The 19,043-nt window shown below is 51.8% G+C and overlaps 1 protein-coding gene and 1 non-coding gene across 2 annotated transcripts; both read left to right on the forward strand.

Moving 5' to 3' along the window:
- The first annotated feature begins 397 nt into the window (after positions 1-397).
- On the forward strand, positions 398-504 carry LOC116270943. The gene has a single exon (XR_004179238.1). It is a non-coding gene; the product is annotated as a U6 spliceosomal RNA (small nuclear RNA).
- Positions 505-12,503: 11,999 nt separating this feature from the next.
- Positions 12,504-18,263, forward strand: SNAI1 (snail family transcriptional repressor 1). Its single transcript, XM_003904624.3, has 3 exons — positions 12,504-12,689; positions 13,381-13,908; positions 17,233-18,263. The coding sequence occupies exons 1-3, from the start codon at positions 12,608-12,610 to the stop codon at positions 17,415-17,417; spliced, it is 795 nt and encodes a 264-aa protein (XP_003904673.1). The 5' UTR covers positions 12,504-12,607; the 3' UTR covers positions 17,418-18,263.
- The last annotated feature ends 780 nt before the right edge of the window (positions 18,264-19,043 follow it).

Raw genomic sequence — 19,043 nt, forward strand, 5'->3', positions numbered from 1 at the left:
GATCAAGACCATCCTGGTTAACACCGTGAAACCCCATCTCTACTAAAAATAAAAAATTTAGCTGGGCGTGGTGGTGGGCACCTATAGTCCCAGCTACTCAGGAGGCTGAGGCAGGAGAATGGCATGAACCTGGGAGGCGGAGCTTGCAGTGAGCCGAGATAATGGCACTGCACTCCAGGCTGGGTAACAGAGTGAGACTCCGTCTCAATAAATAAAAATTTAAAAAATGCTTATAGAGAAAGAAGCCATCTTTCTTCCCCGCCCTGCTCCTGTCCTCTGAAGCAGCCAGCTTCTTGGATCTCTCAGAGACAGATATTATCTTATTTACTTCTGCACAAAAGGCAGCCTATTACATATGCTGTTCACCTGATACATTTTTTTAAAGAGATGAAGTCCTGCGCTCGCTTTGGCAGCATATACACTAAATTTGGAATGATACAGAGAACATTAGCATGGCCCTTGTGCAAGGATGACACACAAATTCATAAAGCATTCCATATTTTTAATTTAAAAGAAAGAAAAAGTGATGGAGTCTTCTCTGTCACCCAGGCTGGAGTGCAGTGGCATGATCATAGTTAACTGCAGTCTCCAACTCCTGGGCTCAAAGGATCCTTCCACCTCAGCCTCCCAAGTAGCTGGGACTACAGGTGTGTGCCACCATGCCCAACTAATTATTAATTTTGTTGTTGTTGACACAGTCTTGCCATCTTGCCCAGGCTGGTCTTGAACTCCTGGGCTCAACTGATCCTCCTGCCTTGGCCTCTCAAAATGCTGGGATTATAGCCATGAGCCACTGCACCTAGCCCGCTTGATTTTTTTTTTTTAAAAACACCTGTTTTGTTTTTGTTTTTGTTTTTGTTTTTGTTTAGATGGAGTTTTGCTCTTGTTGCCCAGGCTGGAGTGCAATGGTGCGATCTTGGTTCACTGCAACCTCCGCCTCCCGGGTTCAAGTGATTCTCCTACCTCGGCCTCCCAAGTAGCTGGGATTACAGGCACCTGCCACCACGCCCAGCTAATTTTGTATTTTTAGTAGAGACAAGGTTTCTCCATGTTGGTCAGGCTGGTCTCCAACTCCTGACCTCAGGTGATCCTCCCGCCTCAGCCTCCCAAAAGTGCTGGGATTACAGGCATGAGCCACCGCGCCCGGCAACACCTGATATTTTTTTCAGTTAAAAATATATGAGTTCAGACTGGGCATATATAACTCTCGAACTGGAGTTCAAGACCAGCCTGGCCAACATGGTGAAACTCCATCTCTACTAAAAATACAAAAATTACCCTGGTGTGGTGGCTCGCGCCTGTAATTCCAGCTACTCGGGAGGCTGAGGCAGGAGAATCACTTGAACCTGGGAAGCAGAGGCTGCAGTGAGCCGAGATCATCCCACTGCACTCCAGCCTGGGCAACAGAGCAAGACTCTGCCTCCAAAAAAAAAAAAATTATACATATATGTGTGTGTACATATATATATACACACACGTGTGTGTGTGTGTGTGTATATATATGTATGAGTTCATTCATTTCATTCAGCTAATAATTACTGAAGCAGACCCTGTTCCTGGCGCTCAGGTCATAGCAGCGGACAGACGAAGTTCCTGCCTGTGCGGAGCTGTCTAGAGCACAGAGTGAATGTTTAGGTTTTGCAGACTTCAATAGCAAGGATGTTGTCAGTACTCATATAACAAGATAAAACAAATTTCCACAAAATTTTTATGGACAATATTTAAATTATGATAATATTTGAGTACAATTTTGTTTTTCATTTTTTTTATTTAATTTTTTTTTTTTTTTGAGGCAGGGTCTCCCATTGTCACCCAGGCTGGATTGCAGTGGTGCAACATTGGCTCACTGCAGCCTCGATTTCCCAGGTTCAAGCAATCCTCCCACCTCAGCCTCCTGAGCAGCTGGGACTATAGGTACACACCACTACACCTGGCTAATTTTTGTATTTATTTTTTGGTAAAGGCGGGGTTTTGCCATGTTGGCCAAGTTGATCTCAAACTTCTGAACTCAAGCGATCCACCCTTCTTGGCCTCCCAAAGTGCTGGGATTACAGGTGTGAGCCACCATGCCCAACCTGTTTGTTTTTAAAATATAAATAATCGAGATAGGGTCTTGATACATTGCCCAGGCTGGTCTGGAACTCCGGGACTCAACTGATCCTCCCGCCTTGGCCTCCCAAAGTGCTGGGATTACAGGTGTGAGGCACTGGGCCCAGCCAGTTTTTTTTTTGTAAGCATGAATTATTATTAATATTATTATTTCAAGACAGAATCTCTGTTGTCCAGGCTGGAGTTCGATGGCACAATCACCGCTCATAGCACCCTTGACCTCCTGGGCTCAAGTGATCCTCCCACCTCAGCCTCCCAAGTAGCTGGGACTACAGGTGCACGCCGCCATGCCCGGCTGAGTTTCGTATTTTTTGTAGAGATGAGACTTTGCCATTTTACCCAGGCTAGTCTCAAATTCCTGGGCTCAAACAATCTGCCTGCCTCACCTTCCAAAGTGCTGGGATTACAGGCATGAACCACGAGGTCCCGCAAGCATGGAATTTTGAAGGTTTACATATTGCCTTAATTGAGGTTCCAAGTTAGTGTTATCTATCATTAAATCGGTTGCAGTGTTCATCCGTAGAAGCTACTCTTAGCTCAAGGACCATATAAGAAACAAACCTTGGTCAGATTTGGCCTGAGGGCTGTAGTTTGGCAACCTCTGGTCTAAAGGGAAATCAACAAAATAAGTGAAACATACACCATGCCAAATTGTGAGCGAAGTGGAGAAAAACTAAGCAGCAAGAGGGTAAGGAGTGCCAGAGGGAAAGGGAGGAGAGGGGGATGAAATGGTGGCCTGGGAGGCTTTGCTGCGATGGGGGGTGAGCCCTGTGGCTATCTGTGAGAAGAGCTGGGAGAAGACAGGGAACACCAGATGCAAGGTCCCCAAAGCAGGAGCATGGCTGATGTGGTTCCCCTGTAGCCGGAGCCTTGTGGGCAGTAGTGAGTATGGGGGCTAGGGTGGGGAGCTCCAATGGTCACAGGGGGCCAATCTTGTAGGACCTTGTTGTGGGCCATGGTGAAGGCTCTGGCTTTTCCTACAAGAGATCTGGGATGGGGGAGGGTTTATGTACCCACAGAAGGGCATCAACTTTTTTTTTTTTTTTTGAGATGGAGTCTCGCTCTGTCACCCAGGCTGGAGTGCAGTGGTACAATCTTGGCTCAGTGCAACCTCTACCTCCTGGGTTCAAGCAATTCTCCTGTCTCAGCCTCCCAAGTAACTGGGATTACAGGTGCCTGCTGCCACGCCCAGTTAATTTTTTGTATTTTTAGTGGAGACAGGGTTTCACCACATTGGCCAGGCTGCTCTCAAACTCCTGACCTCAAGTGATCCATTCACTTTGGCCTCCCAAAGTACTGGGATTACAGGCATGCGCAACCACGCCCAGCTAATTTTGTATTTTTAGTAGAGATGGGGTTTCTCCATGTTGGTCAGGCTGGTCTTGAACTCCCAACCTCAGGTGATCCATCCACCTTGGCCTCCCAAAGTGTAGGGATTACAGGTGTGAGCCACCATGCCCGGCCAGGCATCAACATCTTTTTTTTTTTTTTTTTTGAGACGGAGTCTTGCTCTGTTGCCCAGGCTGGAGTGCAGTGGTGTGATCTCAGCTCACTGCAAGCTCCACATCCCGGGTTGACGCCATTCTCCTGCCTCAGCCTCCCGAGTAGTTGGGACTACAGGTGCCTGCCACCACACCCGGCTCTTTTTTTTTTTTTTTTTTTGGTATTTTTTAGTAGAGATGGGGTTTCACCGTGTTAGCCAGGATGGTCTTGATCTCCTGACCTCATGATCCACCCACCTCAGCCTCCCAAAGTGCAGAGATTACAGGTATGAGCAACCAGGCCCAGCCGGGCATCAACATTTTAACAGCTGTAAAAAATTCCATTGATGGACCAGTTTTACACTCAACAGTTCCTCTATCATGGACGACTTTTTGCTACCCTATTAAAAATTAATCCAATTGTCCAGATTCATGGCTCACACCCGAATTCCAATACTTTGTGGGCGATAGTGAGTATGGGGGCTAGGGTGGGGAGCTCAAATGGCCACAGGGGGCCAATCCTGTAGGACCGTGTCGATGCAGGAGGCTCACCTCAGGGGTGTCCCTATAGCATCCCAAATTTGTATTCTAGGCTCCTGCACACAGGCCAAGGCCATGTGGGGACCAGTGAATACATTACCCATCTGCCCCAAAAAGGAAAAGTCCTGGGCACCTATAGTCCCAGCTACTTGGGAGGCTGAGGTGGGAGGATCACTTGAGTCCAGGAGGTCAAGGGTGCTGTGAGTAGTGATTGTGCCATCAAACTCCAGCCTGGACAACAGAGATTCTGTCTTGAAATAATAACAACAATAATTCATGCTTACAAAGAAAAACTGGCTGGGCCCAGTGCCTCACACCTGTAATCCCAGCACTTTGGGAGGCCAAGGCGGGAGGATCAGTTGAGGAGGGAGGATTGCTTGAACCTAGGAGTTCAAGATCAGCCTGGGCAATATAGCGAGACCCCATCTCTAAATAATAATAATAATAATAATGCCGATAATACTTGTAAATGATAAAAAATAAAATCAAGACATGGGAAAGGATATTTAGTAAAGAATCTTCCTTACACCCCTGCTGACAGCTACCAGCTACTCCTCAGAGACAGGCACATTACCCTCTCTCCAGAGATGGTTTATATGTCTCTAAGAAATACCTGTATAATGGTGTTTCACACCTTGTTTTTTTGTTTGTTTGTTTGTTTGTTTGAGACAAAGTTGTTGCCCAGGCTGGAGTGCAGTGGCGCAATCTCGGATTACTGCAACCTCCATCTCTCAGGTTCGAGCCATTCTGCCTCAGCCTTCCAAGTAGCTGGGATTACAGGCGCACACCACCGCGCCCGGGTAATTTTTTTCTATTTTTAGTAGTGACGGGGTTTTGCCATGTTGGCCAGGCTGGTCTTGAATGCCTGACCTCAGGTGATCCACTTGCCTCATCCTCCCAAAGTGCTGGGATTACAGGCGTGAGCCACCGAGCCCAGCTTGCACCTTGCTTTTTAGCACTTAATATCTTGATATGATTTCATTACATCCAGAGCTTTTTCCTTCTTTTCGGGGCAGATGGGTAATGTATTCCCCACATGGTCTCAGCCTGTGTGCAGGAGCCTAGAATACAACTGTGGGATGCTATAGGGACATCCCTGAGGTGAGCCTCCTGCATCGAGCCTGGCACCCAGCAGGTGTTCAGTAATAGGAATGAAAAGGCTAGCTGTAATCCTAGTACTTTGGGAGGATTAGGTGGGAGGTTCGCTTCAGCCCTGGAGATTGAGACTAGCCCGGGCAACATAGTGAGACCCCCGTCTCTAATTTTTAAAATTATAAAAAATAAATACAAACTTTAAAAGGCTTGTATAGCTTATCTTGGAGCCTCCACCTGTGGGTCATGCCCAACAGACTTAGACCTTGACCCAGAAACTTCCCTTGGAAGCAACTTGTATTCTGAAATGGTGACTTCACAGAGGGCTTATTGGGTAAGGCCCACGGCTGAATCACTATTTGTTTTTAGGCAAGTGGGAGACATCGGAAGAGGTTAAATCCAGGATGAGGTTGGCAGTAGAGTATTGACTCGTTCATTGAACTTTCTGTAGACAATGTCTTTCTCCTGGTCAAGATTAACTTTCCAACTCCTGATCAATTCATTCACTGATAATGATCTAATCAACAGGGGCCAGCAGCCTAATAAAGAGCTCTTAGAAATTAAGAAGTTCAGCTGGGCGCGGTGGCTCAAGCCTGTAATCTCAGCACTTTGGGAGGCCGAGACGGGCGGATCACGAGGTCAGGAGATCGAGACCATCCTGGCTAACACAGTGAAACCCCGTCTCTACTAAAAAATACAAAAAACTAGCTGGGCAAGGTGGCGGGTGCCTGTAGTCCCAGGTACTCGGGAGGCTGAGGCAGGAGAATGGCGTGAACCCAGGAGGCAGAGCTTGCAGTGAGCTGAGATCCGGCCACTGCACTCCAGCCTAGGCAAGAGAGCCAGACTGCGCCTCAAAAAAAAAAAAAAGAGAAATTAAGAAGTTCATTCACTGGAAAGACATGCAGGATTTAAAAAAAGGAAAGAAATCTGGCCGGGCGCGGTGGCTCAAGCCTGTAATCCCAGCACTTTGGGAGGCCGAGACGGGCGGATCACGAGTTCAGGAGATCGAGACCATCCTGGCTAACACGGTGAAACCCCGTCTCTACTAAAATACAAAAAAAATTAGCCGGGCGAGGTGGCGGGCGCCTGTACTCCCAGCTACTCGGGAGGCTGAGGCAGGAGAATGGCGTGAACCCGGGAGGCAGGGCTTGCAGTGAGCTGAGATCCGGCCACTGCACTCCAGCCTGGGCAACAGAGCCAGACTCCGTCTCAAAAAAAAAAAAAGGAAAGAAATCAAGTTCATCAATTTGGTGACCAAAGGACATGAAGCAATAGTTCAGAACACAGAGAAACAGAAATGGCTTTGCAGTATGTAAAACATGCTCTACCCTGCCGGGCACAGTGGCTCATGGCTGAGCATGGTGGCTCATGCCTGTAATCCCAGCACTTTGGGAGGCTGAGGTGGGTGGATCACCTTGGTTGGGAGTTCGAGACCAGCCTGACCAACATGGAGAAACCTCATCTCTACTAAAAATACAAAATTAGGTGGGTGTGGTGGCACATGCCTGTAATCCAGCTACACGGGAGGGTGAGACAGGAGGATCTCTTGAACCTGGGAGGTGGTGGTTGTGGTGAGCTGAGATCACACCATTGCACTCCAGCCTGGGCAACAACAGTGAAACTCTGTCGCAAAAAAAAAAAAAAAAAAAAAAGCTCCACCCTAGTCATGTGAAATGCAAATGACAACAGGAGATCCCATTCTCCCTTATCAGACAGGCAAAGATAAAAGAGTTAAAGGCCAGCAAGGTGGCTCATGACTGTAATCCCAGTACTTTGGGAGGCTGAGGCAGGTGAATCACTTAAGCCAAGGAGTTTGAGACCAGCCTAGACAACATGGCAAAACCTCAGCTCTACAAAAAAAAAAAAAAAGAAAAAAAAAATGCTAAAGACAATTAGCCGGATGTGACGCCTCGCACCTGTAGTCCCAGCTACCCTGGAGGCTGAGGTGGGAGGATCACTTGAGCCTAGGAGGCGGTGGTTGCAGTGAATAGGAATTGTGCCATGGCACTCCAGCCTGGGTGACAGAGTGAGACTGTCTCAAAAAATAAAAAATAGACAGGGTCAGGTGTGGTGGCTCATGCCTGTAGGCCTGTAGTCCTAGCCGCTCAGGAGGCTGAGGTAGGAGAATCACTTTAGCCCAGGAGATGGAGGCTGCAGTGAGTTATTATCATGCCACTGCACTCCAGCCTGGGCAACACAGCGAGACTCTGTCTCAAAAAAGAAAAACAAAAAGGCAATACTCTGTGTTGGGCAACTTTTGAAAAGGGGCCCTCAACTCCCTGCTAGTGGGAGTATAATTTAGTTTAATCTTTTTGGATGACATTTAGACAAATGTATCAACATTTTATATAACACACCATTTGATCTGGAGTGCAACGCTGTGTGTAGAGGGCATTCATTGAAATTGCCACATTATTGGTAGTAGCCAATACATTGCAATCTAACCTAAATGCCCATCATGAGTCTTCTCATTAGGTAAATTGTGATTGTGGTATAATCCATACAATGAATAGTCTGCACCCCTGCAGAAAATTAAGGGAGCTGCGTGTAATGATATGGAATGATTTTCAAAACAATGAATATTGTTATAGCATTACCCGTGTAATGACGATTCAAAAGAAAAAAAATATTATAGCAAGGTGTAGGTTAGTGTGGAGGTTCCTATCTGTAATACATAAAGGGTTGTACATATATATTTATTTTATTTTTGTTGTTGTTGTTGTTGTTGTTGAGACGAGTCTCGCTCTGTCTCCCAGGCTGGAGTGCAGCGATCTCAGCTCGTTGCAAGCTCCGCCTCCCAGGTTCACGCCATTCTCCTGCCTCAGCCTCCCGAGTATCTAGGACTACAGGTGCCCGCCACCACGCCCGTCTATATATTTTTAAAAATACTGGATCTCGCTTTGTTGCCCAGGCTGGAGTGCAGTGGTGCTTTCTTGGCTCATGGCCGCCTCTACCTCCTGGGCTCAAGTGATCCTCCCACCTCAGCCTCCCGAGTAGCTGGGACGACAGGCACGTAATCTGCCTGGTTGTTTGTTTGTTTGTTTTTGTTGTTTTTTTTTGAGACAGGGTCTTGCTACGTTGCCCGGGCTTGTCTCAAACTTCTGGGCTCAAGTGATCCTCCCACCTTGCCCTCCCAAAGCGCTGGGATTACACGTGTGAGCCACCACGCACTGCCCCTGCACATATTAATATATACATAGGCCATCCCTGGAAGGTCATACAAGACACTGGTTTTTTTAAAAAAAAGGTTGCTTTGGGGAGGGAAAAGGAGGTCTGGAATGGAGGGAGACTCTTCTTTTAGTTGGGTAATTGTAAATCACATTATTTAGCTATTGGTTTTACTTCTAGTGGGAGATTGGCACCTGCAGAAAATGGAAGCGTCTATTCAAATATATCTTCCTTCCAGAAGCCTTTCGTGGGCACACTAGGTATTCCCAGATTGCCCCCCGGCAGTCGTATCAGCCTTCATCTCCGTGAAAGGCGCGTGCCCCCTGCACCCCGCGACGATTGCAGGGGAGCGCGTTGGACAGCAGAGGGCGCCAGAGGACCGCGTCCCGGGCCTGGGGCGGGACCCCTTGTGCAGGGAGCTGGGGAGGGCCTGGCCCTGCCGGGTCCGAGGCCACCTGGGCCGCAGATGTCGCCCATTTCCGGGAGGACCTGACACCACAGTATCAAAAGTGTCACCTCGCCTTCCCCTGCAAAGGGAGCTGATCCGCGGCCGAGAGGCCTGGCCTGAAGCCTCCTCTTACCTCGTGGTCTCCGCCGCCTGCAGGAGGGAGTGGGACGAGGGTGGGCCTGGAAGGGGCGGCGGGGACAATTCGATCCGATATGAGCAATGCCCCTCCCCTCTGCGTTGCCTCCCACCCCCATGCCCCACGCAGGTGCCCGACCACTGAAGGAAAGTGGAAAGCGGGAGGCCCAGGCAGTGGCTACCTGCAAGTACTTGATTGAGCCCCTACTATGTGCTTTGAAGAAAACAGAATAAGGCAATGACTGTGGGCTGGGCACCGTAGCTCACTCCTATAATCCCATCAATTTGGAGGCTAAGGTGGGAGGATCAATTGAGCCGCAGAGTTTGAGACCAGCCTGGGCAACATAGCAGGACCCCATCTCTACAAAAAATAAATTACCCAGGCATGGTAGCGCGTCTCAGTGAAAAAGGGGAAAAAAAGAAAACAGAAGGTGGGTGCTGGGGCAGGGGTGGGTCCTACTTTGGCTAGGGTGATCAGGGAAGGCTCCCCTGAGGAAGTGACTTATATTTTTTGTGTTAAATATATTATTCATACTTAAAAGTGTTTAAATTGTCTCAGTACACTGGATGTCATGAAGATATGGTAAAATAAAGTCTATGTACAGTAGAAAGACTAACAATAAAGATCCCTCCCTGCCTAGGAAACAGATCATTACCAAAATTCTAGAAGCTTCATGCGCAGCCTGTTCTTGCCTCCCCTCCTCACCAGACACACTTCAGATTTTTGTATCAAACATTTCCTTGCAGCCAGCATAGTGGCTCACCTCTGTAATCCCAGTACTTTGGCAGGCTGAGTCCAGGAGTTTCATGCTGCAGTGAGCCATGATCGTGCCACTGCACTCCAGCATGGGTGACAGAGCAAGACCCTGTCTCAAAAACAGAACAAAAAAAAAAACTTCCTTGCTTTTCTTTCGAATTCTACAACCCCCACATACATCCCTAAATAATATAGGGTTTCATTTGCCTGCTTTAGAACCTCATATAAATCCAAATAACTATGCATTTGTTTGTGACCTCTGCTGGACATTGTTTTTTTGAGATTTATCCCTGTTGCTGCATGGAGTTGTAGTTCATTTTTATTGCTGCATAGTATTCTATTACAGGATCGCACCATGGTTCATTAATCCAGTCTACTGTTTATAAACATTTGTGCTGTATCCAGTTTTGTTTTTGCTTTTGCTTTTTTTGCTATTAGGAAAGAGGGTGCAATGAATATCCTTTTTTGGGGGGGCAGGGTTTGGGCTGGACAACAGTTCTTTACCTTGCTTGGTTGCTCATTATAATCCCCAAGGGAGTTTTTTAAAATGCTGATGCCAGAGGCCCCACCCAGACTAATTAAATCAATATGTGGGTGGGGGTGGGGTGGGCCGAGGCTTAGGTGTTTTAATCCTTCCCTGTGGGGACCTAATGTGCTGCCAGAGCTGAGAACCCCTGGGATGCAGTTGGTTTGAGGACAGACTTGTCAACTGCAGCCCCTGGGATGCAGTTGGCTTGAGGACAGACAGGGAGAGGAGTCACCTGTTGCTAGCTGATGCCAAACTTTCCCAAAGTGACTCTGCCCACCGACACTCTCGCCAGCTCTCACCTCCTCATCAACTCTTGATTGTGACCAAATTTTTCCTTGTTGTCCTTCGGATGGGCGTGAAATGGCAGCTCACTGTGGCTTGAAATTGCCATTTCTCTCTTTACTAAATGAGGCTGAGCAGTTGGTAAAGTTGCTGCTGAAACAAGAATGAAAGGAAGCCAGCGTGAAGATCTAGGAGCAAAAGACGTAGGGGAGAGGAGGAGCAGCAGGTGCCAAGGTGGGAAAGGTCTGGGATGTCGGAGGAACAGAAGGAAGGGTGGGGGAGGGATCCTTGTTCATGGGGGAGGGAGAGAGGCTCAAGCCAAGGTCAACCGGGGTCAGAGCAGCGGGGCCGAGTTGGCCGAGGAAAGGACTTTGGCTTTTACTCTGAGACAGGCGCATGGGAGGGTTTGAGCAGAGGAGGGGGTGCTCTGGCCTCACTCTGGCTTCGAGCAGAGGATCCTGATTGGAGCTAAATTGACACGGGAGGGAGAGTATTCCGCCTAATAACTGCTTCCTGCCTCTGTCCTCCACCCTACTCCCCACTCTCCAGCTAGAAACAGGGGAAGACGATTTTGTTCACGGCTGTTACATCCGGCACCAAGTGACCAAAACAGACAGTAGTTCTGCCCTTCATGTTGCTGGTGGTGGTGTGGGGTGCTTATAGGTTTTTCTAGTCTTCCTTCACAGGTGGAAACAAGAACGGTGAGACCTGTGAGGTTTATTTCAGCGCTACCCCCGGGCCTGGTATGCCTCCCAGGGAAGCTGGGGTGGGGGTGCAGCTGCCCCTCACCTGGGCCCACCCCACATGCATTCAGTCAGGGCCCCTACAGAGCAGTGTTAGAGCCTTTAGACACAGGATCGAGGATCTTCACAGGGGTGAGGAGACACGCCCGGCCCATCCCTTCTTTCTCCTGCCGGCCTACAAGGATCTTTTTCTACGAAACTCTAACCAGGTCCCTCGTCAGCTGAAAATCCTTCGGTGGCTCCCCAGTGCCTTTGAGGCAAAGTCCAACCTCCTACGAGGCCCTGGGGCACAACACATCTGACCCCTCCGGGCCTGCCCACCCCACGCCATCCCTGGGAGCTGCTCTCTAGGAGTTACTCTGAAGCAGTTGCCACTTCTTCCCTCGGGCCTTTTCCCTTGATAATTCTTCACGTCCTCTGGGAAGTCACCCCGACCCCCTGTCAGGTGACCCGCCTCTTAACGGTCGCTGCGTCCCGTCTCTCCCCCGCCAAAGCACACTTCCCTTTGCATTGTAATTGTCTGTTTACTTCGTCTGTCTCCCCCACTGGACCGGGAGCTACCCTTCAGGAGAGGCCCTGAATGTCCTGTCCGGGGCTGTGCCCTGCCCCAGGTACAGCTGGGCCCTCCGCAAACACTGGCTAAGGGAAGGAACGGGCGCTCTTCGATAGCTGGGCCAGGCTGCTTTGCAAAAAGGCCGTAGCATTTCACGCCGCCAGGAGCCACGTGCGGTGTCCGTTTCCTCGCTTCCTCCCCAGCAATGTGCATTTCCCTCGTCAATGCCACGCTCTCCAGGCGCCAGCCGGGCGGAGGAAATTTCCGCCCCCTCCCAAGCCCGAGGCGGGGGCGGGCGTCGGAAGGTCAGGTGTCCCGGCCCGCGCGCAGCGCCAGGGGGCGTCAGAAGCGCTCCGACCACGGGGCGCTGAGCAGGTGGGCGCGGGGCGTTCTGGCGGGGTCCCACCTCGCAGGGGCCTCGCTTCGCTCGACGTCCCGCCCCGGACAGTCCCAGCACCACAGACGACCGGCGCTGCGCCTGCGAACTCCGCCTCGGAGGAGCCCCCGCCCGGGCTCCCAGCGCCACGCGGCGCGAGCCCGGCCAGCCCCCGGCGCACCTGCTCGGGGAGTGGCCTTCGGCGGAGACGGGCCTCCGATTGGCGCGGAGGTGACAAAGGGGCGTGGCAGATGAGGCCCCTCCCCTCCCACCCCCTTGGAGTATTTAAGGGAGTTGGCGGCGCGGCTGCACTCATTGCGCCGCGGACCGGCCTTGTGAGTGGTAACTCTGCGCTGCTCCTGCGCGACTCGGCGACCCCAGTGCCTCGGCCACCATGCCGCGCTCTTTCCTCGTCAGGAAGCCCTCCGACCCCAATCGGAAGCCTAACTACAGCGAGCTGCAGGACTCTAATCCAGGTGTGTTGGAGGGGTGCTGGGCTCCAGGAGGTTTGGGGGAGACAGGCGAAGGCTGCGTGGGGGCCACCTGAGGGAGGCGGCCTGTCTGAGCCAGGATCGAGTCACAGGGTGTTTTGTGGAGCATTGCGGCCTCGGGCTCGGGCTCGGGAGACCGGGCAGGTGGGTCCCCAGTCCCAGGGATCGGTCTGGGTGGTTGGGGGAGTGCTGTGTAGAGAGCAGGGGTTTTGTGCTTGGGTGGCCTGTGTAGCCGGCGAGAGGCGGAGGAGCTCCGCGAGAGTGGGAGAGGAGGCCTGTGTCAGGAAGGCCCTCTGGACGCTGCTGGGGAGAGTCCGGAGTCCAGAGGGTTGAGGGGAGGGGTGGGGAGACGAGATGTGTGTGAGGAGGGGGATTGGGGCAGGGTGGTGGCTCCAGGGCTGGAGTGATGGGGTTCTGGCCTCAGGCTGGGGACTTGGGACTTAGGAGAGGGAGATCTGGAAATGACCCCCTTCAACTGGGGGTCCTACCTGTGAGAGACTCAGATTGGGTGACCTGGGCCAGGAGGGCAGGAACCTGGTCTGTCCTGTGGATCATTTTTTTGATCTAATTATGTGTTGAGAATCAGCCCTACCCAGCCCCTGGCCAGCGGTGGGTTCATGTTTGTTGATTGAGTGAATGATTTAATTAACGCCTGACTCTGCTTTTTCTCTCTCAGAGTTTACCTTCCAGCAGCCCTACGACCAGGCCCACCTGCTGGCAGCCATCCCACCTCCAGAGATCCTCAACCCCACCGCCTCGCTGCCAATGCTCATCTGGGACTCTGTCCTGGCGCCCCAAGCCCAGCCAATTGCCTGGGCCTCCCTTCGGCCCCAGGAGAGTCCCAGGGCGGCAGAGCTGACCTCCCTGTCGGACGAGGACAGTGGGAAAGGCTCCCAGCCTCCCAGCCCACCCTCACCGGCTACTTCGTCCTTCTCCTCTACTTCAGCCTCTTCCTTGGAGGCTGAGGCCTATGCTGCCTTCCCAGGCTTGGGCCAAGTGCCCAAGCAGCTGGCCCAGCTCTCTGAGGCCAAGGATCTCCAGTCTCGAAAGGCCTTCAACTGCAAATACTGCAACAAGGAATACCTCAGCCTGGGTGCCCTCAAGATGCACATCCGAAGCCACACGCTGCCCTGCGTCTGCGGAACCTGCGGGAAGGCTTTCTCCAGGCCCTGGCTGCTACAAGGCCATGTCCGGACCCACACTGGTAAGTGCCCCTCCAGGCGCCCCCACCGTTGCTTTCTGTGGCAGCTTTTGTGAATCTGGACTTGCTGTTCTCATTCGCAAAGTTGTGGACACTGAGGCCCCGAGTCTCCTAACTTCTAGCTCAAGTTCAGGGGCCTGCTCTCTGGAAATGTTTGGCAGAAACGTTCCTTCATCAGCTAAGCAGATGGGCAAAGCAGACACCTTCCCAATCCCTGCAGCCTGTTTCTCAGCCAAATGGGCTGGAGCTGGATATCGGAAAGGTGCAACCAACACCTTGCTCTGGGGGCCACAGGTGTGAAGGGGCCCACCCAGCCCCACCCTCTCCCGGTCCGCCCCCTCCCTAGCTAGACAGGATGTTGTCAGACCCCCCACCTGGCTCTGAATCCTTTGAGAACTTTCTCAAAGCTTAGGCTGATGTTTCACTTCTGTGAGCCTCATTTTCTCTGTCTTTCAGATGGGCATGAGAACAGCTTGTGGGGTTTCTGTACAGGCTAAATGCAGGAATGCATATGGGAATCACCTGGCAAAGTGCCGGGTACCTGCTAAACTGTCACAAAAATGGTTCCTTGGCATTTGCTCTGCTTCCCTGCTGTGTGACTTTAGGCAAGCAACTTAACCTCTCTGAGACTCGGGAGAATTGTGATGGCATATGTTTTAGAGAGTGGCTGTAAAGGTGGCTAATCACTTTATAGTAATTTATTATACCCGAATAGTTCTCAGGTCGCCTTCCCCACCCCCACTCAATCCTAGCACACAGACCAGGAAACAGCAATTTTAGGGCAGAAAACACAATCACGTCTTTCAAAAATTTACTAAATATGTAGAAAACTTTCTGGACATGGAGAAAAGGTAGAACTTTTTAGAACTTGAACGGTGACAGCCACTGTGCCTGGAGCTGCTCTTTGGAGAGGGACAGTTGAGGGAGAAGATTCCACAGGGTTCAAGCTGGCCAGGTTCTACCATTCCTGGCCCGGCGCCTGACCTCTGAGCAGTGAGGGTCAGTGAGGTATCTGGGAGGACTGGCATTTCGCGGGCTTTATTGGCATCTTATTCGACTAAGGCTACCCATTTCTTTTCCTTCCTGCACCAGTAGCCCTGATTTTAACATGTAAAGGTCCAACTGCTGGCCTCCCCGTGCCTGCCCAGCTCACAGGGCTCTATTTTGGGAGATTTGAACCCCTCAGGATGCTGCTCTCCTGCCTGCCTCTCTCGCCTCCCATCCGGACATTATTTTAATGTAAAGGCATGGCTGAGGCACAGAAATCCCCTTGAAATGTATCATTTCGGTCCTCATTGACTCCCATTGTGTGCCTTAATGGTGGGCCCAGTGGGTGGGGGCTGGGAGGGGTGGAGCAGGTGCATGGGGCAGGGGTGCCCAGCACCTGTTCTAGTCGCAGCTGCTGGCGCACTGCGTGGCAGGCCCCTTTAATCCGGGGGTATCGCATGTACAGTGCCCCCCTCGGCGCCCTTTGTCCCCGCCGGCCTGGTGCCGATTTCACACTTGCCAGGAGTACCATGAAGGCGTCTGGGGGGCGAGGGATCTGAGGAGTGGGGGTCTGTGCCTCCTGCATATGCGTGCAGCTCCCGCCCCCAGCCCATCATGTCCTAGAATGTCTCCTTCCCCTTTTGTTCGGGTTTGTGTCTCATCACACTTAGAGTACTTACTGTGCAGGAGGTAGTGCTCGGGACTTCACCAACAGCCCTGGGAAGGGAAGGGGGGTGCCATCGTAATGCCAGTCTTACAAATGGACTCCAGCCCCTTTTCCAGATCTCTAGAGTCAGCCCTTAGTTCACAAGGGTGAACTTACCCTTCTCATTCACATGAAGACTTAGAATGCAATCAGCAAACCCTTCAGGCCTGGCGTGGGGAGGCTGCTGAGTAATGGCAGAGTGGAGTAGTGCTCAGGCACCCCTCCCCCAGTCCTCTGTGTCCCCCACCCTTTGGAGTGGCGAGTTTCCATTTCTGCCCCATGAAAGTGAGTCCAGCTCTCAGGCGCTCCATAAGTCCCTATGGAATGCATGGGTCCCATTGGAATCATTCTCTGGACTCCCTCCTACCCTGGTAGCTCAGTGTAGCACCCTAGGCACCCAGGAGGTGATGGAATGAATTCACTCTCAGCTCTTAAATTCCATCCAGCGCTGGGATTTCACAGACAGGCCCTGGCCTCGCGGGCATGTCAGACTGGGCATGAGGGGATTGGAGAATTGCATATTTTTTAAAGAGACTATTCAGTATTATAGAGTAGTGTCTAGCACATAGTAGGAGATCAATAGATTTAAAAAAAAATTATAGACAGGGTCTGGCTTTATTGCCTAGGCTTGTCTCAAACTCCTGGCTTCAAGCAGTCCTCCTGCCTCACTCGGCCTCCCAGAGTGATGGGATTACTGGCGTGAGCCACCACACCCGGCTTCAATAGATTTTTGTTTAATGAGTTATTGTTATGACCTTTTATGTGGAAAATGCTGCATCCCCCAGAAAAAAACAAACAGCGTTATTGGTGTTTTTGGAACTGTAGCCTTTTGGTTGGAGCAGGGATTATTACAAGGCATGAGTGAGGGGCAGACTCGTCTGAGGCCTTTTTAATTTTTAAAGCAGACTTAATTATTCTCTGAGGGCTTATTGAGGACTTACTGGGTACCCAGCTCCATATGCAAGACTTTTTCCGACACAGCCTTGGCCAGGCAGATGGTGTGTCAGAGGCACAGGTTTCTGTAGCCTCTTCGGTGTTAGAAAGGGGCCCAGGCCCTGGGCTGGGGCTTAGAATGGACTCAAAGAAGGCCCCTGCCCTTATGGGACTCAGCCTGATTGGAGAACAGACAAGGAGATTTGGGATTACAGCACGGGAGGTGGGGTAGTGAGGAAAGCAGGCTGCTGGCCCAGCCCCAGGAGTGGCCTAACCAGCTTGGAGGTGGGGGTAGGGAGGCCTCTTAAGGCTGACTCTGGCTTTGGCCCTGATAAGTGAGTAGGACGAATCAGTAAAGATGTTCGGTCATCGTTGACCACTTCGCACATCTCTGCGGGATGTGGATGAGTACTGTGCCCTACCTTCTGTCACTTACCAACCCCTATGAGTGGGGGATGGATAGCCCGATTTTACAGGTGGAAAAATGGAGGCTCAGAGAAGCCAGACAACTTGCCCAGAGTTGCACAGTGGGAAGCAGCAGAGCTCCGTCAGGTCCCAGCCTTTGGACTCTGCGTGTTTGAGGCCTGACTTTCCTGGGATCGTGGGATTCTTTCGGGGTTTAGGGTATGCAGGGAGGGATTCCCATCACTGCCAGCTGTTGTCCCACGGCTCATTCGGCCTTTCTGGCATTCTCTCCCCAGGCGAGAAGCCCTTCTCCTGTCCCCACTGCAGTCGCGCCTTCGCTGACCGCTCCAACCTGCGGGCCCACCTCCAGACCCACTCGGATGTCAAGAAGTACCAATGCCAGGCGTGTGCTCGGACCTTCTCCCGAATGTCCCTGCTCCACAAGCACCAAGAGTCTGGCTGCTCAGGATGTCCCCGCTGACCCTTGAGGCTCCCTCTTCCTCTCCATACCTGCCCCCTGCCCGACAGCCTCCCCCAATCCAGCAGGAAGGACCGACCCCACGTCCTTCTCACTGCCATGGAATTCCCTCCTGAGTGCCCCACTTCTGGCTGCATCAGCCCCACAGGACCTTGAAGACCATTTTCTGGTTCTGTTTCCTCTGCCTGGGTCCCTCAGTGGGCTCTGGAGGAGGCCTTCCCGTGGCCTTTTCTGTGGAGAGAGGGCAGCTGGCAGCCCCAGCCCCCGGGGGATTCCTGAGCTGGCCTTTCTGCGTGGGTTTTTGTATCCAGAGCTGTTTGGATACAGCTGCTTTGAGCTACGGGACAAAGGCCGACAGACTCACTGGGAAGCTCCCACCCCACTCAGGGGACCCCACTCCCCTCACACACACACCCCCACAAGGAACCCTCAGGCCACCCTCCACGAGGTGTGACTAACTATGCAATAATCCACCCCCAGGTGCAGCCCCGGGCCCTGCGGAGGCGGTGGCAGACTAGAGTCTGAGATGCCCCAAGCCCGGGCAGCTATTTCAGCCTCCTGTTTGGTGGGGTGGCACCTGTTTCCCGGGCAATTTAACAGTGTCTCAAAAGGGACTGTGAGTAATGGCTGTCACTTGTCGGGGGCCCAAGTGGGGTGCTCTGGTCTGACCGATGTGTCTCCCAGAACTATTTTGGGGGCCTGACAGGTGGGCCTGGGAGGAAGATGTTTACATTTTTAAAGGTACACTGGTATTTATATTTCAAACATTTTGTATCAAGGAAACGTTTTGTATAGTTATATGTACAGTTTATTGCTATTCAATAAAGCAGTTAATTTATATATTGAAAAGAGTCTGGTGTAATAGAGGAGTGGGTATTTTAAAAGGTCTTTGGTAGGGGAGGAGGAGACAGGAATTCCTGAAGCTTAGATATTTCTGACACAGCCTTAAATCTTGTCCTTGGAAACCTCACGGGGCTTTGGAGTCCTGGGTGTTCTGTCTGCTGGTGTCTGGGTGAGCCAGCAGCATCCATACGAGCTCTTCACTATACACTGTGGCTCTTGTTTACTTTCTCATTCTTGAATTTTGAAACCGATTTGGCGCATGGGGTACAAAGCTGGCTTCCTGGGTCTTATCAACTAGGCAGGCTGCAAAGCTGCCCCAGCACTGCAGGTCTTTTGGGGCCGCTTCCCCCACATGCGAGTGGAATGCGACCAAGGAGACAGAGGATGTCCTTCCTGTTTCCAAGGGCTCCCGGCCCCCTCGGGCCTCCTTGTCAGTCCCACACCTCCGTCTTGCTGCTGGGTACCAAATGGCCTTTGATGCAAGGAAATTGGCTGGCTGGAGCCAGGAGGGTGAGAAGCCAGGCCAAAGGGTAGGGGTCACTCAGCTTCCTGCTCCGAGGACTGCGGGACGGTCAGCTTGCGTCCTGGGCTAGGGTAATTCACTCCCCGCCGGCCGGGCCAACGGTGGTGACCTCACCACTGGGGGCCTCCTGGGGCCAGGAGAAAATGAGTGTCCTTTTTGAACACAAAAGGTGCTGGAGGTGCCAGTTTCCTGCGAGGAGCTGAGGCGTCCCGGAGCTTCGGAGCCCCGGAGTCAGGCTGGGGGTGGGGGGAGCTTCATGTTCC

The sequence above is a fragment of the Papio anubis genome, chromosome 16 (genome assembly GCF_008728515.1).
Source record: "Papio anubis isolate 15944 chromosome 16, Panubis1.0, whole genome shotgun sequence".
Taxonomy (NCBI): Eukaryota; Metazoa; Chordata; class Mammalia; order Primates; family Cercopithecidae; genus Papio; species Papio anubis.